Source organism: Capra hircus, unplaced genomic scaffold, assembly GCF_001704415.2.
Source record: "Capra hircus breed San Clemente unplaced genomic scaffold, ASM170441v1, whole genome shotgun sequence".
In the NCBI taxonomy this organism is placed as follows: domain Eukaryota; kingdom Metazoa; phylum Chordata; class Mammalia; order Artiodactyla; family Bovidae; genus Capra; species Capra hircus.
In genome coordinates, this window is record NW_017189524.1 from 45,548 (window position 1) to 72,752 (window position 27,205).

The window sequence follows — 27,205 nt, forward strand, 5'->3', positions numbered from 1 at the left end:
GGAAAGAGTTGTACATGACTGAATGACTGAACTGACTGACTGAAGTATTTACTTGAGCCTCCAACCATATATCAAGCAATGTTTAGAAAACAAAAGAGATAGTGAAATATAATCTCTTTCTTTAAGCAATTTAGCAACCAGATTTACTTTAGAATTGAGGGAGAAATCAAAATTCATGTTACCTTTTCCTAAAGAACTAAACAGGTAAGTTGAGAGTATCAGGCAGTAAAGTCAACTTTACTTGCATGCATTCTAAGTTGCTTTAGTTGTATCTGACTCTTTGTAACCCTATGGGCAGTAGCCCACCAGGCTCCTCCCAGAATCCTCCATGGGATTCTCCAGGCAAGAATACTGCAGTGGGTTGCCATGCCCTCCTCTCCAGGGGATCTTCCCGACCTAGGGATTGAACCCATGTCTCTTACGTCTCCTTCATTAGCAGGCAGGTTCTTTACCACTAGTGCCACATGGGAGGCCCAAAGTCAACTTTATATATATAATTTTTCATATGGTGACCAAGTGAAATACAAGGGTATTTACCATATCCACACTGAGGCCTGGGACAGATTTGCTCCTGTCTCCCAAGGCGCCACTTTCATGCCCCACATCTTCCGGGCGAAGATCAATCACAGACTTAGTATATTCTGAGTGGAAAATCAAAAACCAAAGCAAAAGAAACATACTCTTCTCCATACCAATAACCCACCAAGTACTTCAAACATCAATCTCAAAAGGCCATGAAGGGAAATCAGCTACCTGAAGGCCTGAGGATTTTTCTGGTGTTCTTCTTGAATATCATTTCACCCTCGTCCACAGATACCACATTTTGACCCCTAGGCTGAGCTTCCTAGGAACAGATAAGGGCGAAATAATGGAAAAAGACAGTTGGGCAGGTGGAAAAGTGGATTGGGGAAGGAGACTCAGATATTCACTAAATTATGACAAACTTAAAAGAAAGATTAATTTAATCTTAGGGCTTTAACTTAATCCTAGGAAGTTGCACAAAATCTATTTGTTTTTGTTTGTGGTTTATACTAACTTCTTAAACTTTTATTTTGTATTGGGATATAGCTGATTAACAATGTTGTGATAGTTTCAGGTGAATAATAAAGGGACTCGGCCATACATATACATGTATCCATTCTACCCCAAATTCCCGTCCCATCCAGGCTGCCACATAACATTGAGGAGAGTTCCATGTTTTATACAGTAGGCCCTTGCTGGTTATCCATTTTAAATGCAGCAGTGTATATATGTCCATCCCAAACTCCCCAACTATCCCTTCTCATCTTTCCTCCTGGCAACCCATAAGTTCATTCTCTAAGTGTCTTTCTAAAACCTATTTTCTCACGTTTCAACCAAAACCTTAGAAAATGCTACCACGGGAATCTGAACTAAAATTTGTTTGCTTCAATTCTTAATTTAAATTCTTCCTGAGAAAGGAAGAAGAGAGAGAGAGAGAGAAAGACAGAAAGACAGAGATCAACCAACCAATAACTAAAGCTTACCTTTTCTACTTGAGGTTTGGGGGCAGACATCTTCTTCCATTCTGGAAAGAGGCCAGATTTATCCAGAGAATCTCTCCTGGGGGCAGATACAGAAACTGTAATAAAATCACCTCCTCCTCCCTTCCCCGTCTATCTAGGGACCCAAGCTCTATGGAAGGAAAGCCACTGGCTTAAGGTCCTAACCAAATGCAGAAGGTCAACTTCACATCTGGTTTACCTTGAAGGAATGCAGACAATCAGATAACTAGCTTTGTACAAATACAAACACTCACACCCCCATGCCTAAGGGATAGCAGCATCCACTGATGCTGGTCCAGGGGTCCCAGAACACTCTCCAAGATGCAGCAGGCTGTGCTCAGAGAAGTGCTAGTGGGGGACTCGCAGCAACAGAGAGAATACTTCATTCACCTTACCAAGTACAGAAGGCAGGAACACTGAAGGCAGGGGACCCCCACACCCTGGCTCTAGAGAACAAAACGGGAGCTCGGCTGAGCAGAACGGCCGGGACTGGGGATATCTCACCTGGACACGCTATCCGAGTCAGCTGTATAGCTATCCAGGCTCTCACTCTCAGCTTCCAGTGCACTCTTTCCACTTTTCAGCTTGGGCACTTCAAATGACATGCTACAATAAAAACCAAGAGCCAACACATAAAGAAAGCGGGCTCTCCTGCTGGGTGTTGGCTTCCTTCCAACTCCTTCACAGTGGTAGCCTAAGTGATCTTTCTAAGAGCTGAGTACACTTTTAAAACTGCTCAGAGGCTCTCTATTGCCCTTGAGATTGAGTTTAAACTCCTTAGCATGGCAAGAAAATCCTTATGAGCTGACCCCGTGCTCATCTCTACAGACTCATTTTTCACCCTCTGCCTCTCCTCATACTTTACATTATGTAATGATGAAGCTCTCTTGGTTCCCTGAATATGACAAAGCTGCTTTTCTTCCCTCTTCTCTCTGCCTGGGATGGTCACAGTGGCCATTTTTCTTGTTTACTTGAAACTCCTGGCTAAATCTACTCCTCCTTCCAGTCTCTCCTTACATGTCAATTCCTTCACATCTCTGACCATGCCCCAACCACAAGTATGGATTAGTAGCTTCCTATGTGCTCCTAAAGCAACTTGATGTCTTTGTAGTAATCATATGCATAATTATTATGTCTTTTATACAAATTATTTAATTTCCTCGATAAACAAATGACTTCTTTAGTGTCTTTCTCCTCCATTAGACTAAGTTCCAGGAGATCAGTGATCACATATTTTGTTCACTGCTATGTTCCCAATGCCTAGCAGAGAAACCAGCATATACTGGGCACTCCATTATTTGTTGACTGAATTCTTGACTAAATGCCTTCAGTGGGCCTTAAAGTATGTACATAAATAAGCAGTATGCTTTGAAGATATTATTAAGAAGACCTGAATTTCTTTTCAGTTTCATGAAGGATGACCCTGGGCATTCAAAACAACAGTCCTCATCTCTAAAGGGAAGGACACAATTCCTGGACCCCTTACCTCAAGAAATGCTTGTAATAGTCTCCTAACTGAACTCCCTACTTCTGCCCTTGTCCCCATACATTCTACCCTCAACACAGCAGCTAAAATGAGCCTTAAAAATATAAACCCAGGGAATTCTCTGGTGGTCCTGTGGTTAGGACTCCACACTTCCACTGCCAGGGGCCCAAGTTAAATCCCTGGTTGTGGAACTAAGATCCTGCAAGCCTGGCAATGTGGAATAAATACACACACACACACACACACATATATATATACACACTGTATTATATATATATATATATATACACACACTGTATTATATATATATATACACACACTGTATCATATATATATATACACACACTGTATTATATATATATACACACACACTGTATTATATATATATATACACACACACTGTATTATATATATATACACACACACTGTATTATATATATATATACACACACTGTATTATATATATATATACACACACACTGTATTATATATATATATACACACACTGTATTATATATATATATACACATATATATATATACACACACACACACAGTACAGAATTACCACACAACCCAGCAATTCCACTCATAGGTATCTACCCAAGAGAACTGGGAGCACGTGTCCACACAAAAAAATTGTATCTAAATGTTCACAGCAGCATTATTCACAATAGCCAACAGGTAGAAACACTCCAAATGTCTATCAACAGATGAACAGATAAAGGCAATGTAGTACAGCCATATAATGAAATATGATTGACAACAAAAGGGAATGAAGTGTCACACATGCTGCAACACAGATGAACCTTGAAAACATTATGCTGAAGTGAATTGCAAGACACAAATGGCCACATTCTGTATGATTCCATTTATAGGAAATGTCCAGAATAGGCAAATCCATAGAAACAGAAAGCAGATTAGTTGCTGCGGAAATGGGGAGTGACTGCTTAATGGGCACAGGGTTTCTTTTTGGAGTGATAAAAATGTTCTGAAATCAGGCAGTGGTGATGGCTGCACAATATTCTGAAAGTACTAAAAGATACTGAATTGTATACTTTAAAACTTTGCTTCTCTCTTCTCAAATGTCATCTTATTGTTATTATTATTATTATGTATAATAATTATTAATTATTACTAAGCCTTTGCCTGCATACATACATGCTTTCCTGGTACTCCCTTTTAGACTACTTCATTTTTCTCCACAGCACCTGTCAACATCTGACATATATTTACTTGATTATTCACTTACTGTCTGTGTCCCCCACTCCCAAATCTACACTCCTCAAGCATGGAACTTTGTTGTCATCACCAGTATATACTATTGCCTAAAACAGTGCCTGGAAAATAGTAGGCATTCATAGACAAACAAGTGAAGGAATTAATAAGAAAAGAACACAAAATGAAATAGCCAAAATCTTTAACGTCTTAGGCAGGAGAGAATAAACTTTCCAAGTTATCATAACATGATATTTGAGATAGCTCTATGAAAACAAACAGCAGGGGTTGAAATCCTAGTTCATGCCAGAGGTGAAACAGTGTCATTTCTTGAGAGATATATTAGCTTTTGTATATTAGATATATTAGTCAAAAACACAGCAGGGAGTTTGATTTCATTTTCACTTTAGAATCATTCTTTTCCACTCTTCACTCTAAAGAACAAAGAACCCAAAGCAGAACCATTCCTCTAGAGAGATAGTTTAATAGTGGTCCATGGAGAGTGTTTTCTGCTTGTATTTTTTCCTAAAGATTAATATGTACTGATCCAAAGCTGATACAAACCACTCTAGGGCAAAAAACCAATTATTTGACATCTGTGCAGTAGAAAAATAAACTTAGAGATGGGAGTCCTGGGCTCTAACTATCTGTATGATCTGAGGTAAATCACTTACCCTGCTTTCTTTTCTGCAAAAATAAGGGAGTTGAATTAGATTATTTGTGAGGCTGCATAATTTTATGAAAAAGATCATTTATGGCCACTTAATCCGTTTTCATGTTTAGGATAAATGAAAGTCTTCTGGGTTCAATGAGACAAGAAGTCATAGACAGCCAGAAGCAGTAGGCTTCAGAAATTACATTCTGACCAGTGATGTCAGATGTGTTCAATCAAGCTCAGGAAATAAAAGCCCTTCTTATCCTCAAAAGAAGGGGAGGGGCTCGTCACCTAAAACAGATGAGTCACCCAACCAAGGCTGTGTGGATAAAATCATAGTACATACATACAATGACACACCATATGAGAACAAAAAAGAATGAGGCAGACCCCTGGTGCTGACATAGAAAGATGCCAATGTGATATTTTTCTGTCATTTTTTTTTTCCATTTGCACCTTGGGCTATAACTAACATTAATAAAGTGCACGTGATTTGATAAGGTTTTTTTATTTATTTTAATTAGAGGCTAATTACTTTGCAATATTGTGTTTTTTGCCATCCATCGACATGAATCAGCTATATGTATACATTTGTGAAACCATCACCGCAATTAAGCTACTGAACATGTCTATCACTCCCCAAAGTTTCCTCATGCCCCTTCATAGTCCATCTCTCCCTCCTCAGACCTGTCTTCAAGTAAGTGCTGATCTGCTGTCATTAACATTTAGCTTGATTTTTCTAGAATTTTATATAAACAGAGTCATACAGTAGGTCCTCTTTTTTTGTTTGGCTTCTTTCACTCAGCATGATTATTTCAAGATTCATCCATGTTATTGCATGTATCAGTAATCCATTCCTTTTCATTGCTGAGTAGTATTCCACTGTATAAACAAAGCAAAGTTTATCCTTTCACCTGCTGATAGACATTGGGGTTATCTCTAGGTTTTGGCAATCACAAAGCCGCTATGAACATTCATGCACAAGTCTTTGTATGGACGTATTCTTGTGTTTCTCTTGAGTAAATATCTAGAAATTTAAAGGCTGATTCACAATGTAGGTGCATGTTTAACTGGTTAAGACACTACTAAACTCTTTTTCAAAGTGGTTTCACCATTGGACATTCCCACCAGCACTGTATGAGAATGCCAGTTGCTCTACATCCTCATTGAAAATTGGTATGGTTGGGGATCGGGTCAAGATGGCAGAGGAGCAGGACGTAGAATTCACCTTCTCCCACAAATACATCAAAAATACATGTGAAACAATTCTCACAGAATATCTACTGAATATTTTCACTGAATATCCTCACTGAATATGTACTAGAAGACCTCAGACTTCCAAAAGGGCAAAAAAAAATCTTCATATAACTGGACAGGACAAAGGAAAAAAGGAAGAGAGAAAGGAATCAGGACTGAGATCTGGGCCCCTGGGAGGGATCTGGGAGGGAACTGTGAAAGAGAAAAGGGTTCCACCCACAGGAAAGTTCCTTCACCGGCGAGAGATCAGCCAGGACAGAGGCGCAGCTTTAGAGCCTCAGAGCAGAGTGTAGTAACAGGTCTGCAGAGGGCAGAGCAGACAGGGGCCTATACAGACAGTGCCCATGGCATTCCCCAGCCTGGGACACTGGTCTGCTGGGGCGGGTGGGGGCTAGGTGCTGAGTCTCAGGTTATAGAGGCAGAGCTGGGGAGAAGGCTGGGGGTGCCTGCATGAAAACAGCCTGAGGGGGTAGGGTGCGGCGCGCCACAAAACGGTAGCACAAGAAGAAGCCTGGGCCCGCCAGAGAGGCAAGGTGCCATTAGAGGGGGGTGAGCCAGGAGAGGGGTGGGCTCGCCACAGAAGCTTCTTTCCCCACCCATGTACTCTCATATTGGCAAGGCACTGCCTACAAAAGCTCCAGGGGTGGGTGCAAGCCACCACTGCCATCTCAGACCCCAGAAGAGGGCACAGTCTGCTGCTACCACTGAGGGCCCCACAACCGGGTGCCAACTGCTGTACATGCCTTCCTGGGAGTGCACGTGCACTCTCCCTGTCGAGGGGATAATAGCCAACACACACTGAGGAAAGGGACGGCAAGCATCCAAACCAAAAACAGCCCTCATGCCAAAAAATTATTAAACACACTACGCTACATAGGAAAACTCCTGCAGATGAACAGCCCTTCTAGAATAAAGTAGATATTTGTGTCTCCTAAACTCACAAAGTAAGAGAAACATGAGCAAAATAAAGAAGCAGAGGAACCACTCCCAGTTAAAAGACCAAGAGAACTCCCCTGCAGGAACAAACAACGAAATAGATCTCTTCAGTCTAATAGACACCAAGTTCAAAAATGGGGTAATGAAAATACTGAAGGAATTAAGAAAGCATAGTAAGCATAGTGTTAGTTACCTAGTTGTGTCCGACTCTTTGCGACCCCATGGACTGTAGCCCACAAGACTCCTCTGTTCATAGAATTCTCCAGACAAGCATACTGGACTGGGTTACCATGCCCTTCTACAAGGGATCCTCCTGACCCAGGGATCAAACCCGGGTCTCGTGCACTGCAGGCAGATTCTTTACCATCTGACCTACCAGGGAAGCCCAAAGAAAGGAATTAAGAAAGATGAGTATCAAAGAATTGATGCTTTCGAATTGTGGTGCTAGAGAAGACTCCTGACGGTCCCTTGGACAGCAAGGAGATCAAACCAGTCAATCCTAAAGGAAATCAACCGTGACTATTCATTGGAAGAACTGATGATGAAGTTCCAACACTTTGGCCACCTGATGTGAGGAGCTGACTCACTGGAAAAGACCCTAATGCTGGGAAAGATTGAAGGCAGGAAGAGGAAGGGACGACAGAGGATGAGATGGTTAGACAGCATCACTAACTCAATGGACATGAATTTGAGCAAACTCCGGGAGATAATGAAGGACAGAGGAGCCTGGCATGCTGCAGTCCATGGGGTCACAAAGAGTCAGATACAACTTAGCGACTGAACAACAACAATGTATACAGTATGATCCTTTTGTAAAAAGAAAATTTTAAGAATCCAACTCATATTTGTACATTGAGACAGTGTGGTAGTCTATACACCAGAATCATTAATGACGATAAGAACTGTCTGGGGCAGGAGAAGTAAACTTACGGGGGACTCATTTGATGTATTTCTATATTGCTTTTCATCAGTCATATAAAACATGATAAAAGGAAAGTTAAGGGGGAAAAAACACAAATAAAAAGTCAAAACTTCGCCAGCAGCAACCAAATGAGGAAAGGAATAAAGCCTCAAGACATGAAGTTTGAAAAGTGAAGGCTAATAAAACAGAAGAAAATCTAGCTTGGCAAAACTTCTTCCAATGTGTACAGATTAAGTGAGTGAGTAGGCAATCCTGGGGTAAGATAAAGACAAAAATCCTCAAGATTTATACCCCAGATATCAAGGGGGCACCCCAACCAAGGCAGACAAGCCTTCTGCAGGATGTCATCTCTCAGGGCACTGGTATGAACTAGAGGATGCATCTAGAGCTAGACTGAGACCAGACACTTAAGACTGAGTGAGCCAGACAGGGAAGCCTGGTATGCTGCAGTCCATGGGGTTCATGACTGAGACTGAAAAACAAGAAGACTTATGAGAATTTCAGGAGACTGAAACCCAGTATCCCCAAGTTATCTTTTGCCCATCCCTTCAGTTTAGTTCAGTTGCTCAGTCATGTCCAACTCTTTGCGACCCCATGGACTGCAGCATTCCAGGACTCCCTGTCTAACACCAACTACTAGAGCTTTCGAAAATTTGTGTCCATCAAGTCAGTGTTGCCATCCAACCATCTCATCCTCTGGTGTCCCCTTTTCCTCCTGCCTTCAATCTTTCCCAGCGTCAGGGGCTTTTCAAATGAGTCCGTTCTTCACATCAGGTGTCCAAAGTATTGGAGTTTCAGCTTCAGCATCAGTCCTCCCAATGAATATTCAGGACTGATTTCCTTTAGGATGAACTGGCTGGATCTCCTTGCAGTCCAAGAGACTCTCAAGATTCTTCTCCAACACCATAGTTCAAAAGCATCAGTTCTTTGGTGCTCAACTTTCTTTACAGTCCAACTCTCACATCCACACATGACTACTGGAAAAACCATAGCTTTGACTAGACAGACCTTTGTTGGCAAAGCTATGTCTCTGCTTTTTAATATGCTGTCTAGCTTGGTCATATCTTTTCTTCCAAGGAGCAAGCATCTTTTAATTTCATGGCTACAGTCACCATCTGCAGTGATTTTTGAGCCCCCCAAAATAGTCTCTCACTGTTTACACTGTTTCCCCATCTACTTGCCATGAAGTAATGGGACCAGATGCCCTGATCTTAGTTTTCTGAATGTTGAGTTGTAAGCCATCTTTTAAATTCACCTCTTTCACTTTTATTAAGAGGCTCTTTAGTTCTTCACTTTCTGCCATAAGGGTGGTGTTATCTGCATATCTGAGGTTATTGATATTTCTCTTGGCAATCTTGATTCCAGCTTGTGCTTCATCCAGCCCGGCATTTCACATGATGCACTCTGCATATAAGTTAAATAAGCAGGGTGACAATATACAGATTTGACATAATCCTTTCCTGATTTGGAGCCAGTCTGTTGCTCCATGTCCAATTCTAACTTTTGCTTCTTGACCTGAACACAGATTTGTCAGGAGGCAGGTAATAGTCAGGAGGCAGGTAAGGTGCTCTGGTATTCCCACTTCTTTAAGAATTTTCCACAGTTTGTTGTGATCCACACAGTCAAAGGCTTTGGTGTAGCCAATAAAGCAGAAGTAGATAATTTTCTGGAACTCTCTTGTTTTTTCCATGATCCAATGGATGTTGCCAATTTCATCTCTGGTTCCTCTGCCTTCTAAATCCAGCTTGAATATCTGGAAGTTCTTGGTTCACGTACTGTTGTAGCCTAGCTTGGAGAATTTTGAGCATTACTTTGCTAGTACAATTGTGCAGTAGTTTGAACATTCTTTGGCATTGCCTTTCTTTGGGATTGGAATGAAAACTGACCTTTTCCAGTCCTATGGCCACTGCTGAGCTTTCCAAATCTGCTGGCATCATCTTTTAGGATTTGAAATAGCTCAACTGGAATTCCATCACCTCCACTAGCTTTGTTCGTAGTGATGCTTCCTAAGGCCCACTTGACTTTGCATTCCAGGATGTCTGGCTCTAGGTGAGTGATTACACCATTGTGGTTGAACTTTTTAATATAGTTCTTACTGTGTATTCTTTCCACCTCTTCTTAATATCTTCTGCTTCTGTTAGGTCCATACCATTTCTGTCATTTATTGTGCCCATCTTTGCATGAAATGTTCCCTTGGTATCATCTCTATCCCTTTGTAACCCCTCCCTTGGGTTATAGAAAAGAAGTATATAAAAAGCAATTCCTTTTTCCCCTAAGTATTTTATTTCATTATTTTTAATTTTTTTTTAAATTAAAGTATAGTGGCTCAGATAGTAAAGAATCTGCCTGCAATGCAGAAGACCCAGATTCAATCCCTGGGTCAGGAAGATCCCCTATAGAAGGGAATGGCTACCTGCTCCAGTATTCTTGCCTGGAAAATTCTATGGACAGAGGAGCCTGGCAGGCTACAGTCCATTGGGTCACAGAGTCAGACATGACTAACATGTCCACATAAAAACTCACTACAAATGTTCATAATAGCATTGGTCGAAAAAGTGGAAAGAACCCAAACATCTATCAACAGATGAATGGATAAACAAATGGGAGTATCTACATAGAATGGAATATTATTTGGCAATAAAAAGAAATAAAGTACTGATGCATGCTTCAATATGGATGAACCTTGAAAACATTATGTTAAGTAAGACAAAACAGTCACAAAGGACCACATATTTTATGATTCTATTTAAATAAAATGTCTAACAGAAATTAAAAGTAAATCAGAGACTGTTTAGGGATGGGGAATGATATGGAGGTGGGGGCGGGCAGTGATAGCTAAAGCACACAAGGGTTTCTTTTTAAGGTAATAAAAAGTTCTAAAATCAATCGAGGTGGTGGTTGCACAATTCTATAAAATCTACTTCATTGTACACTAATAATGGGTGAATTACATGGTCTGAATTATAGCTTTATAAGGCTGTTACCAGAAAGATACTACACAAAAATGACTAACTGCTTGGTGGATTCCATAATATTTTTTCTTAAGTTTAGAGGGATATTCATGACTAATATCCTTTACAGTAAAAAAACACTCATCTGAAGATTAGTGATTCCTATATTTTATTTCAGTGTTTATTCTGTTAAATTCAAGTAAAATGAACAAAAGCTTTTAATCTATTATGATCTAATATTACAAAAGTTTTTTGATCTATCCATCCACCTATCCCTTTATCTATACATATGCAAAAAAAACATATCTGAAATAACTTCATATAATATGAATACTGGGATAGCAAGGTTTTGGGTGATTTGTTGTTTTCTTTATTGTTTTCTACACTGGTTAAATGTTTAATAATGAGTTTGTGTTATTTGTATTTTGTCTTCAAATTGTTCTTATAAAGAAAAAAGTAAATATACCAAAATGTTAATGTTTATATGTAGGTTACAGGATTAGGATTTTTTTTTTCTTGTTTAGTCTTTTCTGTACTTTCCAAATTTTCCTACAATGAACATCTATTATTTTATAAATAGAAGTTAAAAAATAAAACAATTAGAGGCGTGTATAGCCTTTTCTTTAAATGATTGCTTGGTTCTTACCTTGGCTCCTTCTGTTGCTCCTGAATGATCTTTCTTCCTGGCCAGATATCACCCAACTGTGACTGATGAAGAAGAGACTGTTCCACTGTCTCTCTTTTATTCACTTCAAGACAAACAAAAGCATGGCATATGGGTGATGATGGTGGGAGGGGGGGATGTGGGGGAAGGGGAACACAGTATGTTTCCAGAAAGGATGGCAACACAGTCTTTATGTTGCCCACAAATGGATTGAGCCCATGGAGTGAAGGAAGACACACCGCCTGTAAAAATACACTATGATCCCACAGCAGCGGGTCTATGACTGAGGCCAAGTGCCTCAGGGAGCCATATCCCAACAGGTCTGGTACCTGCAGGCTTGCGGCGCAGGGACATCCTGATTATCTCACTGCCGGTGTGGTAAGCAAAGCGGTTCACTCTGTGGTCATAAAACCAGTCTCCAGTTGCTTTCTTCAGCTCTCTGGGAAGGAAGAAAAGAAAACGAGAAATGGATTTTTAAGAAAATGGCCCTTGACATTCAACTAATAAAGGACAAAGGGAGAAACCACAACTGGGGCCCCCTTTCTTCTCTCAACTCTAAGTAACACTCACATTTCCTTGGCGCACACCTTGCACCTCCAGGTACCATTGCTTTCCTGAATGCGGCAGTCCCGACACACCAGATGATTACAACCCCAACAAGTGTTGGTCTTGGGAGTCAAGCGGCCCAGGCTCTCCTGGCACCGGGCGCAGGTCCGATCGCTATAGTGCTGGCTGCCCCTTTTGGCCCCTTTCCTTTTTATCTCCAGTAACTCGTTCTTCAGTCGCCTGCCAATACCCAAAAGAGAAGCACAAGTGATTTGGATGCTGCATGGGCTGGATAGAGATGGGTCGAGAGGTGGAGACAGTAAGACTATTTAGTTCTGTGAAAGCAACAGAGCCCAACCTGACCCAGTGAGGAGTTGTAAAACTCATACACAAGTTCCTCTGAAAGTCAGATGAGAAGTATAAGAAAAAGTCCGGGTATCATTGGTTAAGGGCCTGGGAACATGATTTTTCTGGGACTCTTACCTAATCCTTTTCTCATCTGCTTTTCTGAGTTCCTCATCTCGTTGTAGAACACTGAGGATCAAATCCCTTTCCACCTCAGACAGAAAAGAGAGATCAAGTATCTCCGACATGACTTGTCCTAGTTTTTCCTTCTACTCTTCTTTCTTCAAATCTACCAGGTCACCAGATTTGCCTGAAAAAAAGATAAAAATTTTGCACAGAGAATTTCCTGCTTCCCCTGGAGCAGCTAAACAGACACACAGAGCCGTGTGGCCAATGCACCATTCCTATACCTCCAGGTGACTCCTCCTGAAAAGGAAGAGACGAAGTTTGCAAGGGGAAAAATCTATGCATGACTCTGGCAAACAGTTGGGTCTTTCAACGTAAGCATCTTAGTCTGAAAAGAGGACACAACAGCTGAGTCAAATTCTCCTTCTAGCAAGTGGATCCTCAATTATCTAATTTTCAATACTTTTAATGTTCTCAAGTCACAAATCTATTCAGCCAAATAATCAGACAGCTGATCTCTGTAGTGGAGAAAACCACACAGGGACCTCTGCCAGTTGAAGCCTATTTCCTTCCAAACCTTTCCTGACCAGAGTCCTGGATTCAGTCAGCTTTTTGCTACACTTCGAAATGGCCATCACCTACTCTATCTCCCAAAGTTCTTATTGCTAACACCACCTCAAGAATATCTTCACCTATTTCACCCAGATTTGTTGAGAATCTACTCTGACAGGAATTGTACAAAGTGCTACAGATACAAAGATGAGTGAGGCACAGTTCCTGTGCTGAAGATCACAGAGGAGAAAGGTACACACAGAGTACAGTGTACTAAGCACTCTTAGAGGGATAATAAATTGTTGTGGGAACTTAGAGAAGGGAGTAATTAGTTCTATCTTGCCTAGAGAGGGAAAAGAGAGAACTATATACATGCGGAAGGTTTTATAGAACAGGTGGATTTTGCCTTATAGAACAGAGTATATGTTTGTTGGTTGGGGAGAATAGTAGGAAATATAGCTGGAAACCTGATTATGTAATTCTCAAATATTCTTAAAAATTAAGAATTTTTAAATTGATGACACAGAGAATAGAAATCCATCAAACACCTTTGTTGTTGCTTTGTTTTTGATATTGGGAAATCACATACTCAAATTTGTTTTACAAAGATCACTCTAGCTATAGTACGAAAGGCTGGTTCAAAAGACAAATTGAAGTACAATAACACATTGTTGTTCAGTTGCTCAATCGAGTCTGACTGTTTGTGACCCCATGGACTGCAGCATGCCAGGCTTCCCTATCCTTCACCAACTTCAGGAGTTTGCTCTAACTCATGTCCATCGAGTCAGTGATTCCATCCAAACATCTCTTCCTCTGTCATCCCCTTCTCCTGCCTTCAATCTTTCCCAGCATCAGGGTCTTTTATAATGAGTCAGTTCTTTGCATCAGGTGGCCAAATTATTGGAGCTTCAGATTCAATAACACATTGTAAAATGTGCATACTCCAAAAGCAAGCAATACCACATCTAAGAATCTAGCTAATAGAAATATTCACACAAATGTGTATGCATGGTGTATGTACAAAAAAGTTATTGCAATATTATTTGTAAGAGCAAAAACAAGTTCTTTAACAGAGAAATCATTAAACAAAACAATATTTCCATATGATGACATACTATGCATCCATTTTTAAAATGTGGTAGATCTGAATGAAAATATATCTTGAGTGAAAAATAAGAGTCATTTTAGGACTATACTTGAATGATCTATTTGCTAAAGTATCTATCTATACATTTGTATATGCAAAGAAAAAAGTCTAGAACAAAACCCATTATCATTGGTTCCTCTTGAGAAGCAGAATTGAGGGGGGCAACTTTTACTTTTTATTTTATATAGCTCTGATTTTTTTACAGATAAGTCTTACTTTTAAATTTCAAGAAAGAAAACATTCAAAGAAGACAGATTACTGGACAAAAAGACAACCTAAGTGACTCGATGGACGTGAATCTGAGTGAACTCCGGGAGTTGGTGATGGACAGGGAGGCCTGGCGTGCTGCAATTCATGGAGTCGCAGAGTCTGACACGACTGAGCGACTGAACTGAACTGAAGTTTATTTAACTATGCTTTTAACCAACTGGGCAAAGTCACTGTATCTCTGTCATCCTCTGGTTTTTCAACTACAAAATGAACTACTTCTCAAAGGTGTCAAGAAAATTGAATAATGTGTGCAAAAAAATCCCATCAGTGTTTGGAACACACATTTGGAATACATGTACTCACTGAATCTGCTTCAGGGCAGACCTAAACCAGAACAGGAAGACAAGAGAACACAAATAGGTTTGAGAAGTAGAAATGACAAAATGGAGTGACTGACTGAATGGAAAGAATAAAGTGTGAAGGCAAAGATGCCTAGTGTGCATGTCAAAGTTAAACACCTGGCTAGTAAGAGCTGTAACAGTGACAGGGGCTGTAAGAGAAGAAACAGGCATAGAAATAAGGCAAGAAGTTTTGTTGTAGTCATATTGAGAGTCAAGAGTGAGGATCATACTTACCTTCTCTGTTCTCCCTTGAAATTACATAAGTGCTTTCCCTTTTAAAAACTAATTACCAACAAGACAATAATAGAGAGTACAAACAAAGTAATGGCAACCCACTCCAGCATTCTTTCCTGGAGAATCCCACAGACAGAGGGGCCTGGTGGGCTACAGTCCATGGGGTCGCAAACAGACACGACTGAGCACAAACAACATACCAAAGCTACACAGGTTCTGGAAATACCAACACTTTCTTGATTTCATTATTTCTTGGTCTTTATTGAACTATAAAATGCTAAGCCTCTTTTATAGCCCCTTTCTTAGGAAGTCTTGAGGAAATATTCTTACTTTTCACCCTCAGGGAGAATATATACTCTCCATGAGAACAAGGACTTTTTCAGTATCATTCTTTGTATCTGGCCTGGCACCTAACACTGTATTTGGCACAGTGTGTTGTTGCATATGACACCACTACTGTTGATCACCATCACTGTCATCATCAACCCCAATCGTTCCATTCACTGAGAATTTATTACATGCCAGGCAACAAGTACTTGACATACATTCATTTAATGCTCACAACAACCCCAAGAATGAGGTACTATTGTTATCCACATTTTATAGATGAGGACTCAGGAGAGGTTAGGTTAACGCACCCAAGAATAAACACAGAGTAACTGAAGCTGCTAGGATTCAAGCCCAGGCAATTGCATTCAAGAGCTAGTGTTCCACTGGCTCTATCCAGGCAGGACCATGGCCAAAACAATTATAAAATGTTGAACACAGCAATCAAAAGCACTGTGGAAATGGATTCCCATATTGTGTGATTATGGTTGAAGAACTGGCCAAAAAAAATCAGGAGCTCCTGGATAAACTAGGTATCACCAACTGACTGGCAATTAAAGACTAAGGATGGCACAGACACACTGAAATGAAAGCAAAGCCAAATTTATCAGAAAACTGATATTTATGGAGAGGCAGCAGAGTTCTGTGATGAGACAAGCACACTGGCACAATAATGAGACCAGCTAGGAGTAAAAGCCAAGGAAGTAAGAGTGTCATCAAGGAATCAAGCACAGCACGATAACAAAATGGAACTGCTAATACTGAACATCTTCCTTTTATTTTTCACTCATGGAGTTGACCAACCAGGACTGCCCCCCTCTGAAATCTTAAATTCAAGAATCCCTATTTTTGAATTACAGCTTACTCCCACTATACCTATCTACAACTTTACCAAGACCACAGTCTCTTGAGCCTTCCCTCCACTTTCTCTTGGTCTACTTGCCTCCAATTGATCTATCTTCCTTCCCTATCCATCCTGGACTCCCGACAGTGCAACATTTGAACCACTCTCACCAATATCTTCCATATCCATGCACCTTCATCTCACTGCAGCAACTGTCCATCAAAATCCCAAACCTGTACCAAGGCTATATAGTCTGCCTTGTCTGCTCCTATACCCAGCTCCTAAATAATTCCTGGTCTACAACCTCAGCTGTTCCCTCGCTGTCACCTAGAAGTCTTTTTACTTGCCTTTAGTTCAGTTGGTGGCTTCCCTGGTGGCTCAGATGGTAAAGAATCCGTCTGCAATGCAGGAGACCCAGGTTTGATCTCTAGGTCAGGAAGATCCCCTGATCTTCCCAACCAACCCAATCCAGTATTCCTGCATTAACAGGTAGGTTCTTTACCACTGAGCCACCTAGGAAACTCCCCACTCCAGTATTCTTGACTGGGAAATCCTATGGACAGAGGAGCCTGGTGGGCTTTTAGAATCCATCAGCATGACAAAAGTAATAAAAAGTAATTAAACTAATTATTAACAAGATAATAGAGCATATAAACATCACAGCAAAACTACACAGGTTCTGGAAGTATCAACATTGTCCTGACTTCACTATTTCTTGGTCTTTACTGAATTATAAGATGCTAAGCCTCTTTCACAGGAGAAGGCAATGGCATCCCACTCCAGTACTCTTGCCTGGAAAATCCTATGGACGGAGGAGCCTGGTAGGCTGCAGCCCATGGGGTCGCTAAGAGTTGGACACGATTGAGCAACTTCACTTTCACCTTTCACTTTCATGCACTGGAGAAGGAAATGGCAACCCACTCCAGTGTTCCTGCCTGGTGAATTCCAGGGACGGGGGAGCCTGGTGGGCTGCCATCTATGGGGTTGCACAGAGTTGGACATGACTGAAGTGACTTAGCAAGCCTCTTTCACAGGCCCTTTCTTAGGCAGTCTTGAGGAAATACTCTTAATTCTCATCCCCAAGGAGAATATATAAGCCATGACCTCCATCAGCTTCTTGCCTCCTCTGCCCTATCACTTGCCAATCTGACTACTTTCGGTAAAGTCGCATTCCATCCTCAACCTCACCTTAGATGATAGGTTGCTATTTCCAATGTTAACCCTGTTACTAGCCAGCTCACTTGAGATGTGATCTTGTAGATTCAGTAATCGGAAAATAGAATAAGGAAAAAAAAGTTAAACGCAAGGAGAAAAAACATAGAAAAATGAAATAAATAGAAAATAAAACATAAGATGGTAAAAAAAAAAAAGCTCCAATATGTCAACTAACATTTTTAAATGTATAAGTAAAACTCATACTTTAAAATACAGAGGTTAACAGACTACATCAGAGAAGGCAATGGCAGCCCACTCCAGTACTCCTGCCTGGAAAATCCCATGGACAGAGGAGCCTGGTGGGCTGCAGTCCATGGGGTCGCTAAGAGTTGGACACGACTGAGCGACTTCACTTTCACTTTTCACTTTCATACATTGGAGAAGGAAATGGCAACCCACTCCAGTGTTCTTGCCTGGAGAATCCCAGGGACGGGGAAGCCTGGAGGGCTGCTGTCTATGGGGTCGCAGAGTCAGACATGACTGAAGCAACTTAGCAGCAGCAGCAACAGACTACATAAAATTAAAAAATCCAGGTATGTGCCATTTCACAAGGGACACATCTAAAACATAAAGATCACGAAAGACTGAAAGTAAAAAGATAGAAAAAAGATATACCAGGTAAATGAAAACCAAAATAAAGTTGAGACAGTTATATTAATATCTAAAAAACAAAATTTAAAAATAATAAAATCATTATAAAAGATAAGACTACGATGTAGAGTTTTAAAAAAATCAAGTATGTTTTATTAACATGCACTCAGAAAATCCCTCCAAATATATAACAGAAGATTATGTACAACTAGAGAGAGAAACTGAAAAATTACCATCAAAATGGTAGATCATAGAAAATAAGCCAAAAGGATACAACACATGGAATATAGCCAATATTTTATAACTATAAAAGAAGTCTGGGCTTCCCTGGTGGCTCAGATGATAAAGTTTCTGTCTACAATACAGGAGACGTGGGTTCAATCCTTGGGTCAGAAAGATCCCCTTGAGAAGGGAATGGCTACCCACTCCAGTATTCTTGCCTGGAGAATTCCATGGACAGGGGAGCCTGGCGGGCTACAGTCTGTGGGGTTGCAAACAGTCAGACATGACCAAGTAACTAACTCTATCACTGTCACTTCTAAATGGGGTCTAACCTTTAATAACTGTAAATCACTATATTGTATACCTTACAAATAACTATATGTAACATATAATAAAGTATATTAGCTATTATTATTGTTGTTTAGTCACTGAGATGTGTCCAGCTCTGTGCAACCCCCTGGGCTGCAGCATGCCAGCCTTCTCTCTCCTGCATTATCTCCCAGAGTTTGTTCAAATTCATGTCCATTGAGTCAATGATGCTATCTAACCATCTAACCCTGTCGTCCCCTTCTCCTTTTGTCTTCAGTCTTTCCCAGCATCAGGGTATTTTCCAATGAGTTGGCTCTTTGCATCAGGTAGCCAAAGTACTGAAGCTTCAGTTTCAGCATCAGTCCTTCCAATGAATATTTAGGGTTCATTTCCTTTAATATTAACTATAGTGAAGTGAAGTCACTCAGTTGTGTCTGACTCTTTGCGACCCCATGGTCTGTAGCCCACCAGGCTCCTCTTGTCCATGGGATTTTCCAGGCAATAGGCCTGGAGTGGGCTGCCATTTCCTTCTCCACGGAATATTAACTATACTTCAATTTTAAAAGAAAATATGATGTAATCTATGTAAATTAGCATATACTGATAGGTGTAGTCAAGAAATAAAATAGAATTTGTAAAAAAAAAAGGGGGGGAAATAACATACTTCTTTCAATTATTAATAGTATAAGCAGATAAAAAATTACTAAATATAAGACAAGTTGAACAAAATAGGTCTAATTTAATGAACATATGTAGAATTCTATATCCAACTGGAACATTTACTGCCTGCCCCACCAAATGATCGTGTACTAAGTCATAATGCAAGTCTCATATGCCAAAGAAGAAATCATAATTTCATAATTGTACTAAACCTATCATTAACATCTTAAAGAAGAAACCTGCTCCCTGCCTCACCACCACCACCATGCCCATACCATAGGGCAGAATGTTTCCTAGAAATTCATAAATGAAAACAAGGCATTTTCAATGACTTAAGTGATATATTTTTATGGAAAATGGCATATCATATTTTTAAAAATAGAATTTAAAAAAACACTGAGGCACAAATAAGAAAGCCAGACAGATTTGCATCACAGAAAACCTGTGACCTTTCATTTTCTCCCAATTGACAAACAGTACTAGGATTTAATGGAGAGACCAAAGCCCGAGAAAACTTCAGTCTTTCACTGAAATTCAATTACAGGTATACTGGCGGCTACAGTCCACAGAGTCAGAAAGAGTCAAACACAACTGAGCAACTAACACTATCCAGTCACAAGTGTAAGGATTATCCACTGAAAAGAACCACAGCTCAGATAACATGAGTGTCCAAACCCGAGCTCTGATGGACAGTTTGTTCCACATTAGTTGTGGGGTGTCAAGACTCAGATGAAACGTCTTATGGGCTTCCTGCCCAACAAGATATTTTAGGAAAGATGGTGCATAGAGTTATAAAGTTGCAAATACTTATTAATCAAAATTCAGGAAAATATTGTAATGCAAATACCTACAAATCAAGTTGCTGTTGTTGTTTAGTCATTAAGTCATGTCTGACTTTTTTGCAACCCCATGGACTGTAGCCTGCCAGGCTCCTCTGTCCATGGGATTTTCCAAGCAAGAATACTGCAGTGGATTGCCATTTCTTTCTCTGGGGGATCTTCCGAATCCAGGGATTGAACCCATCAAAAAATGTCCATGTAGTGGCCAGCAAATAAAATAAATTTTTTTGTGTTTAATTTGTTGGGCACATCGGTACCCCTCCCTCTCTCAAACATGCAACACACATGGCACATGTAAATGGGAAGATGGTAATACTTATGCTCAAACTAGAAACTTCTACCAGATGTGGCCTTCTTGAAGGTAGGCACTGTATCTGGACTTAGTACCCACAAGAGCGTACTTGGCACAGTGTCTGATGCACAATATGAGATCAATAAACTTTGCTGAATGTCTTCACCCAGAAATCTATTTGCATTTATATGCTTAAAGCTACACTCACAGAAACTGAAGAGTGGCACTAGAGCTGAGAGCAAAGTGTTTTTATATTCCTGAGGCAGTCTGGTGTCAGGCCCAAAACACGGCCTTTGGACCCCAACTGCCTGAATATGAATCCCAACTTCATGAATGACTATCTGTGCGACTTTGGGCAAGCTACTAAACCTCTCAGTGCTTCAATTTCTTCATTGGTCAAAGGAAGAAAACTGTGCATGTGTGCTAAGTCGCTTCAGTCGTGTTCGACTCTGTGCGAACCTACGCACTGTAGCCCTCCAGACTCCTCTGCCTGGATCCTCCAGGCAAGAATACTGGAGCGGGTTGCCATGCCCTCCTCCAGGGATTCTTCCCAACCCAGGGATCGAACTCATGTTTCGTATGTCTCCTGCACTGGCAGGCAGGTTCTTTACCACTAGCGCCACATGGGGAGCTCCCAAATTCTTCACTGGTAAAAGGAAGAAAATGATATCTACTGTCTTGGGTTTGTTATAAAGATTCATGAGTTTTTAAAATATGTAGCAGTGTTCTTGCCTGGAGAATCTCAGCAACAGGGGAGCCTGGTGGGCTGCCGTCTATGGGGTCACACAGAGTTGGACACGACTGAAGCAACTTAGCAGCAGCAGCAAAGTAACATGAACAGAGAGAGTGCTAAATTCTAAGGTTTAGCTATTGTTTTTTTGTCAGTTTTTATATGTGCATTTGTTCTTTAAGATGTAACTGGGTCTTACAAAGTGACATTGATTTTCTATTAAAGAATACAGATGAATTGTGAGTTAAACTGCATTTAAGTTTAAAGTTTCAGGCCTTTTTTTCAGTGAGCAACTATGCTGACAACTTTAGAGATGACAGAGAAGTCCAGAAAAACTGACCCACGCTTAAGGGCAAAAAGACTGAACCAATATTAAATTATTCCTCTAAACCTATGAGTAATAATTACGTGAGGGTTTTGCATATAAATTCTATTCCATCATCAGTCATGTCCCACTTAAATGATACGACAAAAGCATTTTGCTGTTTGGGCCAAGGGCAATGGACAATTTTGGCAAAGTTTATAGCTCACTGAAAATGAAAAAGTGAACCAGTGTCTTTCAAAGGACATTAGTTTAACCAAGAAACCCTGAATTAAACTGCAAATGATAGTATGTTTTACACAGAATCTGATGAGTGATATGGAAAACTTGCATTGCTGCATGTCATTCTGTATACTTTTGAACAGATATTTAGAACTGATCTAGCTATGTCAAGAAACATGATGATGTATACATTTTTTGAAAAATGAGAACTGAAATGCATTTTTTGAAAAATGAGAACTGAAATGGAGCTACAAATTATAACTGCTCATGAAAATTGGGGATTATAAAATGTCAGTGGCCTTCTATTTCTGGCCAAGAATGGATTTTTACCCTGCCTGGACCCCCTCCACCTCCCCAAATGAATGAAATATATAAAACAATGGTAATTTTGAAGACACTGAGTATCAGGCAATGGAGGACTGTGATCCCTGGGAGACAGGAAGCAAACAGGGTGAGCCCTCTGGCTTTCCAGGCTCATTGTCTTGAGAGAGTGTCCAGGCCATGGTGCGGGGAGGACAAACACAGGCAGGGCCCAGTGAACTCCCTGAGTTGTGGTGACAGAGATGGGAGTCTGGCTGGAGTTCATAGGACAGTGTGCCTGAGAGAGTCACACAGAGAGAAGTGCAGAGGGTCTACAGAGGGCCTCCCTCACATATTCAGCAAAGGACACGTCAACAATGTGGCATGCCTGTGAGGAAATTACACTAGGCCCGAGAAAGAACCCTAGCTGAAAGGATTCAAAAGAACAGTGCCTGTCACTCAAACATGACCAGAAACAGTGCCTGTTCCATCAGTCAAACTGGAAAACCTCATGATTCACAGGGTACTGGGCAGAGTACTCAGAGGGTCTTGCCTCCATAATGGGCAATAATTAGTCCTAGATTGTGCACTGCCTAACAAATCGAAACAGAAGAGCCTGAAAGGATTAATCTGTTTCAAGTAACTCAAGTGCATCCAAGAACAGAGCTCAAGCATATCTGTACTAATATAAAAATATAAGCACCCAACAAGGTAAAATTTATATCTACTACCCAATAAAAAATAAATAGGCATGCAAAAAAGCAGAAAATACAGTCCATGCTGAGAGGAAAAATTAATCAAAAGCTGACCAAGAATGGACACAAATGTTAGAATTAGCAAAGTCATTAAAAGAGTTATTATAACTGCATTCCATATGTTAAAAAGCTAAATAAAAACATGAAAGGTTTTATAAAAAAGACTCAAATCAAACCTAGAGATAAAAAAACAATGTCTTCATGTTGATATATGGCAAAACCCACCAAAATATTGTAAAGTAATTAGCCTCCAATTAAAATAAATTAATTTTAAAAAAGCAATGTCTGAGATGAAAATTATACAGAATTGGATTAATAGCACATTACACATTGTAATAGAAAAGATTATTGAAGTTGACAGCAATAGCAACTATTCAAATGAAACAGAAAAAAACTCAAGAAAACAGAGCATTAATGAGCAGTGTAACAACTTTCAGCTGCCTAATATGCATGTCATTGGAGTCATCAAAGGAAATGAGGGCACTGAAAAAATATTTGAGAAAATACTGGCCCAAGTTTTTTCTAAATTTGATAAACAATACAAATTCACAGATCCAAGAAGCTCAATGAATTTCACAAGAAGCAGAAAGAAAACTGCACCATATGGGACAGCATAGTCAAAATTTTTAAAACCAGACATAATGAGAAATTCTTAAAAGCAGCCAGCAGGTGGGAGGCAGGAGAGAAACAACATACCATACTCAGAAGAATAAAGATAATGATGAAAGTAAATTTACCACTGGAAACAATGCAAACGAGAAGACAGTGGAACATCTCTGAAACACTGAAAGGAAATTATCTGCCAACCTAGAATTCTAAACCCAGTGAAATGTCATTCAGAAACAGAGGTGAAATAAAGACTTTTTTTTATGTAGAAATTGAAAGAATTAATCACAATCAGATCTGCAACTATAAAAAACTTTAAAGGAAGTCCTTCAGGCAGAAGAAAAATAATACCAGATAGAAATAATAGAAATACGGATCTATAAAAACTAATGAAGAACACTGCTGCTGCTGCTGCCAAGTCGCTTCAGTCGTGTCCGACTCTGTGCGATCCCGTGGACTGTAGCTCACCAGGCTTCTCTGCCCATGGAATTTTCCAAGCAAGAATACTGGAGTTGGTTGCCATTTCCTACTCCAAAATATGCACGTAAAAAATATTATTTTCTTATTTATGTTTCCTTTAAAAATATAATTGACTCCTTAAAGCAAAACAATTTATAAAACATATTGTGACGTTCAAGACATATACAGAACCAAATTAGAAGAGTTACACAATCTGTTTTCAAGACTTATTATAAATCTACAGTAATCAAGGGAGTGTTTTAGTAGCATACAGGTAGACACTGGAAGAGAACAGAGTCTAGAAATAAATCCTTATGTTTATAGTTCCTTAATTTCTGATAAAGATGTAAGGGAGGGGCTTCCTTGGTAATCCAGTGGTTAAGAATTTGCCTACCAATGCAAGGGACATGGGTTCAATCCCTAGTCCAGGAAGATCCCACATGCCGTGGAATAACTAGGCCCATGTGCTAGAACTACTGAGGCAAAGCACCACTACTAAAGCCCACCCGCCTAGAGCTTGTGCACCACAACAAGAGCAGCTACCACAATGAGAAGCCTGCACACAGCAACACAGAGTAGGCCTCACTCACCGCAACTAGAGAAAACCTGCATGCAACGATGAAGACCCAGCACAGTCAAAAATAAAATTATTTTTTTTAAAGATGCATGGGAAATCAGTGGAGAAGTGACAGTCTTTCCAACAAATGGTGCTGAGAAAACTGGGTAGACATATGCAAAAAATGCAGAGATTTCTTAGATATAATACCAAAAATGTGATCCAGAACTTGCTAAAACATAAACTAAAAACTGTGCTCTTTGAAAAATGCTAATAAGAAAATTTAAAAAAAAACTATATATACTGGAAGAAAATATTTGTAAACAGTATATCCGATAATGACTTGTATCCAGAACATGTAAGGCACTCTCAAAACTCTACATTCTACAATGTGGTATCACCTCATACCAGTCAGAACAGCCATCATCATTTAAAAATCTACAAACAGTAAATGCTGGAGAGGCTGTGGAGAAAAAGGTACCCTCTTGCACTGTTGGTAGAAATGTAAATTGATACAACCACTATGGATAACAGTATGGAGATTCCTTAAAAAACTAAAATTAAAACCACCATATGACCCAGCAATCCCACTACTGGGAATACACCCTGAGAAAACCGTAATTCAAAAAGAAACATGTACCCCAGTGTTCATGGCAGCGCTATTTACAACAGCCAGGACATAAAAGCAGCCTAGATGTCCCGCAACAGATGAATGGATAAAGAAGAAGTGGTATGTATATACAATAGAATATTACTCAGCCATGAAAAGGAATGAAATTTGTCATTTGTAGTGATATGGATGAACTTATCATCTGCCATATAGAGTGAAGTTAGCAGAATGGGTAAAGCAAATATAGCATATTAATGCATATATATGGAATCTAGAAAACAGTACTGATGAACCAATTTGCAGGGCAGGAATAGAGATGCAGATGTAGAGAACAGACATGGTGTGGGGTAAGGAGAGGGTGGGACAAATTGAGAGACCAGCACTGACATATATACACTACCCTGCGTAAAATAGCTAGCTAGTGTGAGGCTTCTGTATAGCACTGGGAGCTCAGCTCAGTGCTCTGTGACGACCTAGAGGGATGGGAGGCTCCAGTGGGAGGCTATATACGTACACTTTTGGCTGATTCATGCTGTTGTACAGCAGAAACACAACACTGTACAGCAATTATGCTCCAATTCAAAAAAAGAGTAGTTCTTGCTAATCACCCCCACCAAAAAAAAGAAACACAGGATTGGGACACAAGAGCCAAGAAAAATCAATGCTTTATGTGTGTTAATGTTTATCTTTACTTAAATAAAGATTTTGGAGACAAAAAAACCTCTAAACTTTTTAAATGAACCAAAAATTTAGGCAAATGTATCACCAAAGACATATAAATAGCAAATAAGCGTCTGAAAAGATGTTCAACATCATTAATTCTTAGTGAGACACAAACTAAAATCACAACGAAATGCCACTACTCACTCATTAGAATGACTAAAACTAAAATTGTAACAAATGTTGGCCAAGATTTGAAGCAACTGGAACTCTCACACACTGCAGTGGGAATGTATTAATAAAATGATACAACCATGCTGGAAAACATTTTAGTAGTTTCTCAAAAAGGTAAACATATATCTCCTATATGGCCCAGACTTTCCACTTCTAGGTATTAACCCAAGAAAAGCAAGAGCATCTGTCCATGCAAAGACATGCATGTGAATGATAATAACAGCATTATTCATAATAGCCAAAAACTGGAAACAACCCAAATGCTCATGAAAAGGTGAATGGATTTTTCTTACTTGAGGTATATCCATATAATGGAACATTGGTCAACAACAGAACAGACTGAACTACTGACAGCAATATGGACGAGTATCAAACTAATTATGTTGACTCAAAAAAATCAGACAAAAAAGAACACACAGTAGTACATTATTTCATTTACATAAAACTGGTAGAAAATGAAAAATAATGTATAGTGACGAAAACAGATCAGTGGTTGTGAGAAAACAGGGATATAACACAGAGATGAACAGGAAGGAAGGATTAATGTGGTTTGTTTAGTCACTAAGCGGTATCCAACTCTTATGACCCCATGGACTGTAGCCCACCACGTTCCTCCAAGGAAGGATTACAAAACAGCAAAAGGAAAACTTCTGAAGGTAATAGATATGATTACTTTCTTGATTTTGGTAATGGTTTCATGGATATACAGAGATGTCAAATTTTATTAAATTGTATACTTTATGCACAGCTTATTGTATGTAAATGATGACTTAAAAACGTACTTCTTAAAGTTTTAAGATTAAATGTAACTAAACATTTTGTAACCAGCAGCTTTACACTCCCAAAATACCTCTAAGGCAGTAGGAGACTTTAAATGCATTCAAACAGTAAAATATTTTTTAATCAAAGGGGCTTTCATAAAGAATACAGAGTAGATTGGAAGTTTTTTCTATTATTAGTTGCTTATTACCTAAGAGATGTATTTCATCTTCTAACCCTTCCAAATGAAGATATTCCATGAGTATTGAACCGTATGTTAAAAAGACAAAAAGACAGCATACTGAGAGCTGAGAAGATGGAACAACAACAAAGTGTCTGCATAACTGTTTCCTGAAATTAATATTTATACTGTTATTTAGTAAGTGCATCCAACAAGGCACTTTTTAATTTTTAGATTTACATGTTTTGTGAGGTATCCTTTCTCAGCTACAACAGTCATAAACTCAAGTATAGGCGCCTCCCTGGTGGCTCAGTGGTAAAGAATCTGCTTGCCAATGCAG

The 27,205-nt window shown here is 39.7% G+C and overlaps 1 protein-coding gene across 3 annotated transcripts in view; it reads right to left on the bottom strand.

Moving 5' to 3' along the window:
- Positions 1–27,205, bottom strand: part of SYTL4 (synaptotagmin like 4) — a 59,283-nt gene that overhangs the window by 17,145 nt on the left and 14,933 nt on the right. For 2 of the 3 annotated variants that reach the window (XM_005700156.3, XM_005700157.3), the window contains exons 2-9: positions 12,641–12,812; positions 12,182–12,397; positions 11,941–12,050; positions 11,594–11,696; positions 2,028–2,129; positions 1,506–1,581; positions 754–844; positions 538–641 (exon numbers count right to left, since the gene is read on the bottom strand). In XM_005700156.3, coding sequence (XP_005700213.2) covers positions 538–641; positions 754–844; positions 1,506–1,581; positions 2,028–2,129; positions 11,594–11,696; positions 11,941–12,050; positions 12,182–12,397; positions 12,641–12,750 — 912 coding nt within the window. In that variant the 5' untranslated portion in view covers positions 12,751–12,812. The remainder of the gene's footprint in view (positions 1–537; positions 642–753; positions 845–1,505; positions 1,582–2,027; positions 2,130–11,593; positions 11,697–11,940; positions 12,051–12,181; positions 12,398–12,640; positions 12,813–27,205) is intronic. The other variant, XM_005700158.3, reaches the window with a different exon arrangement.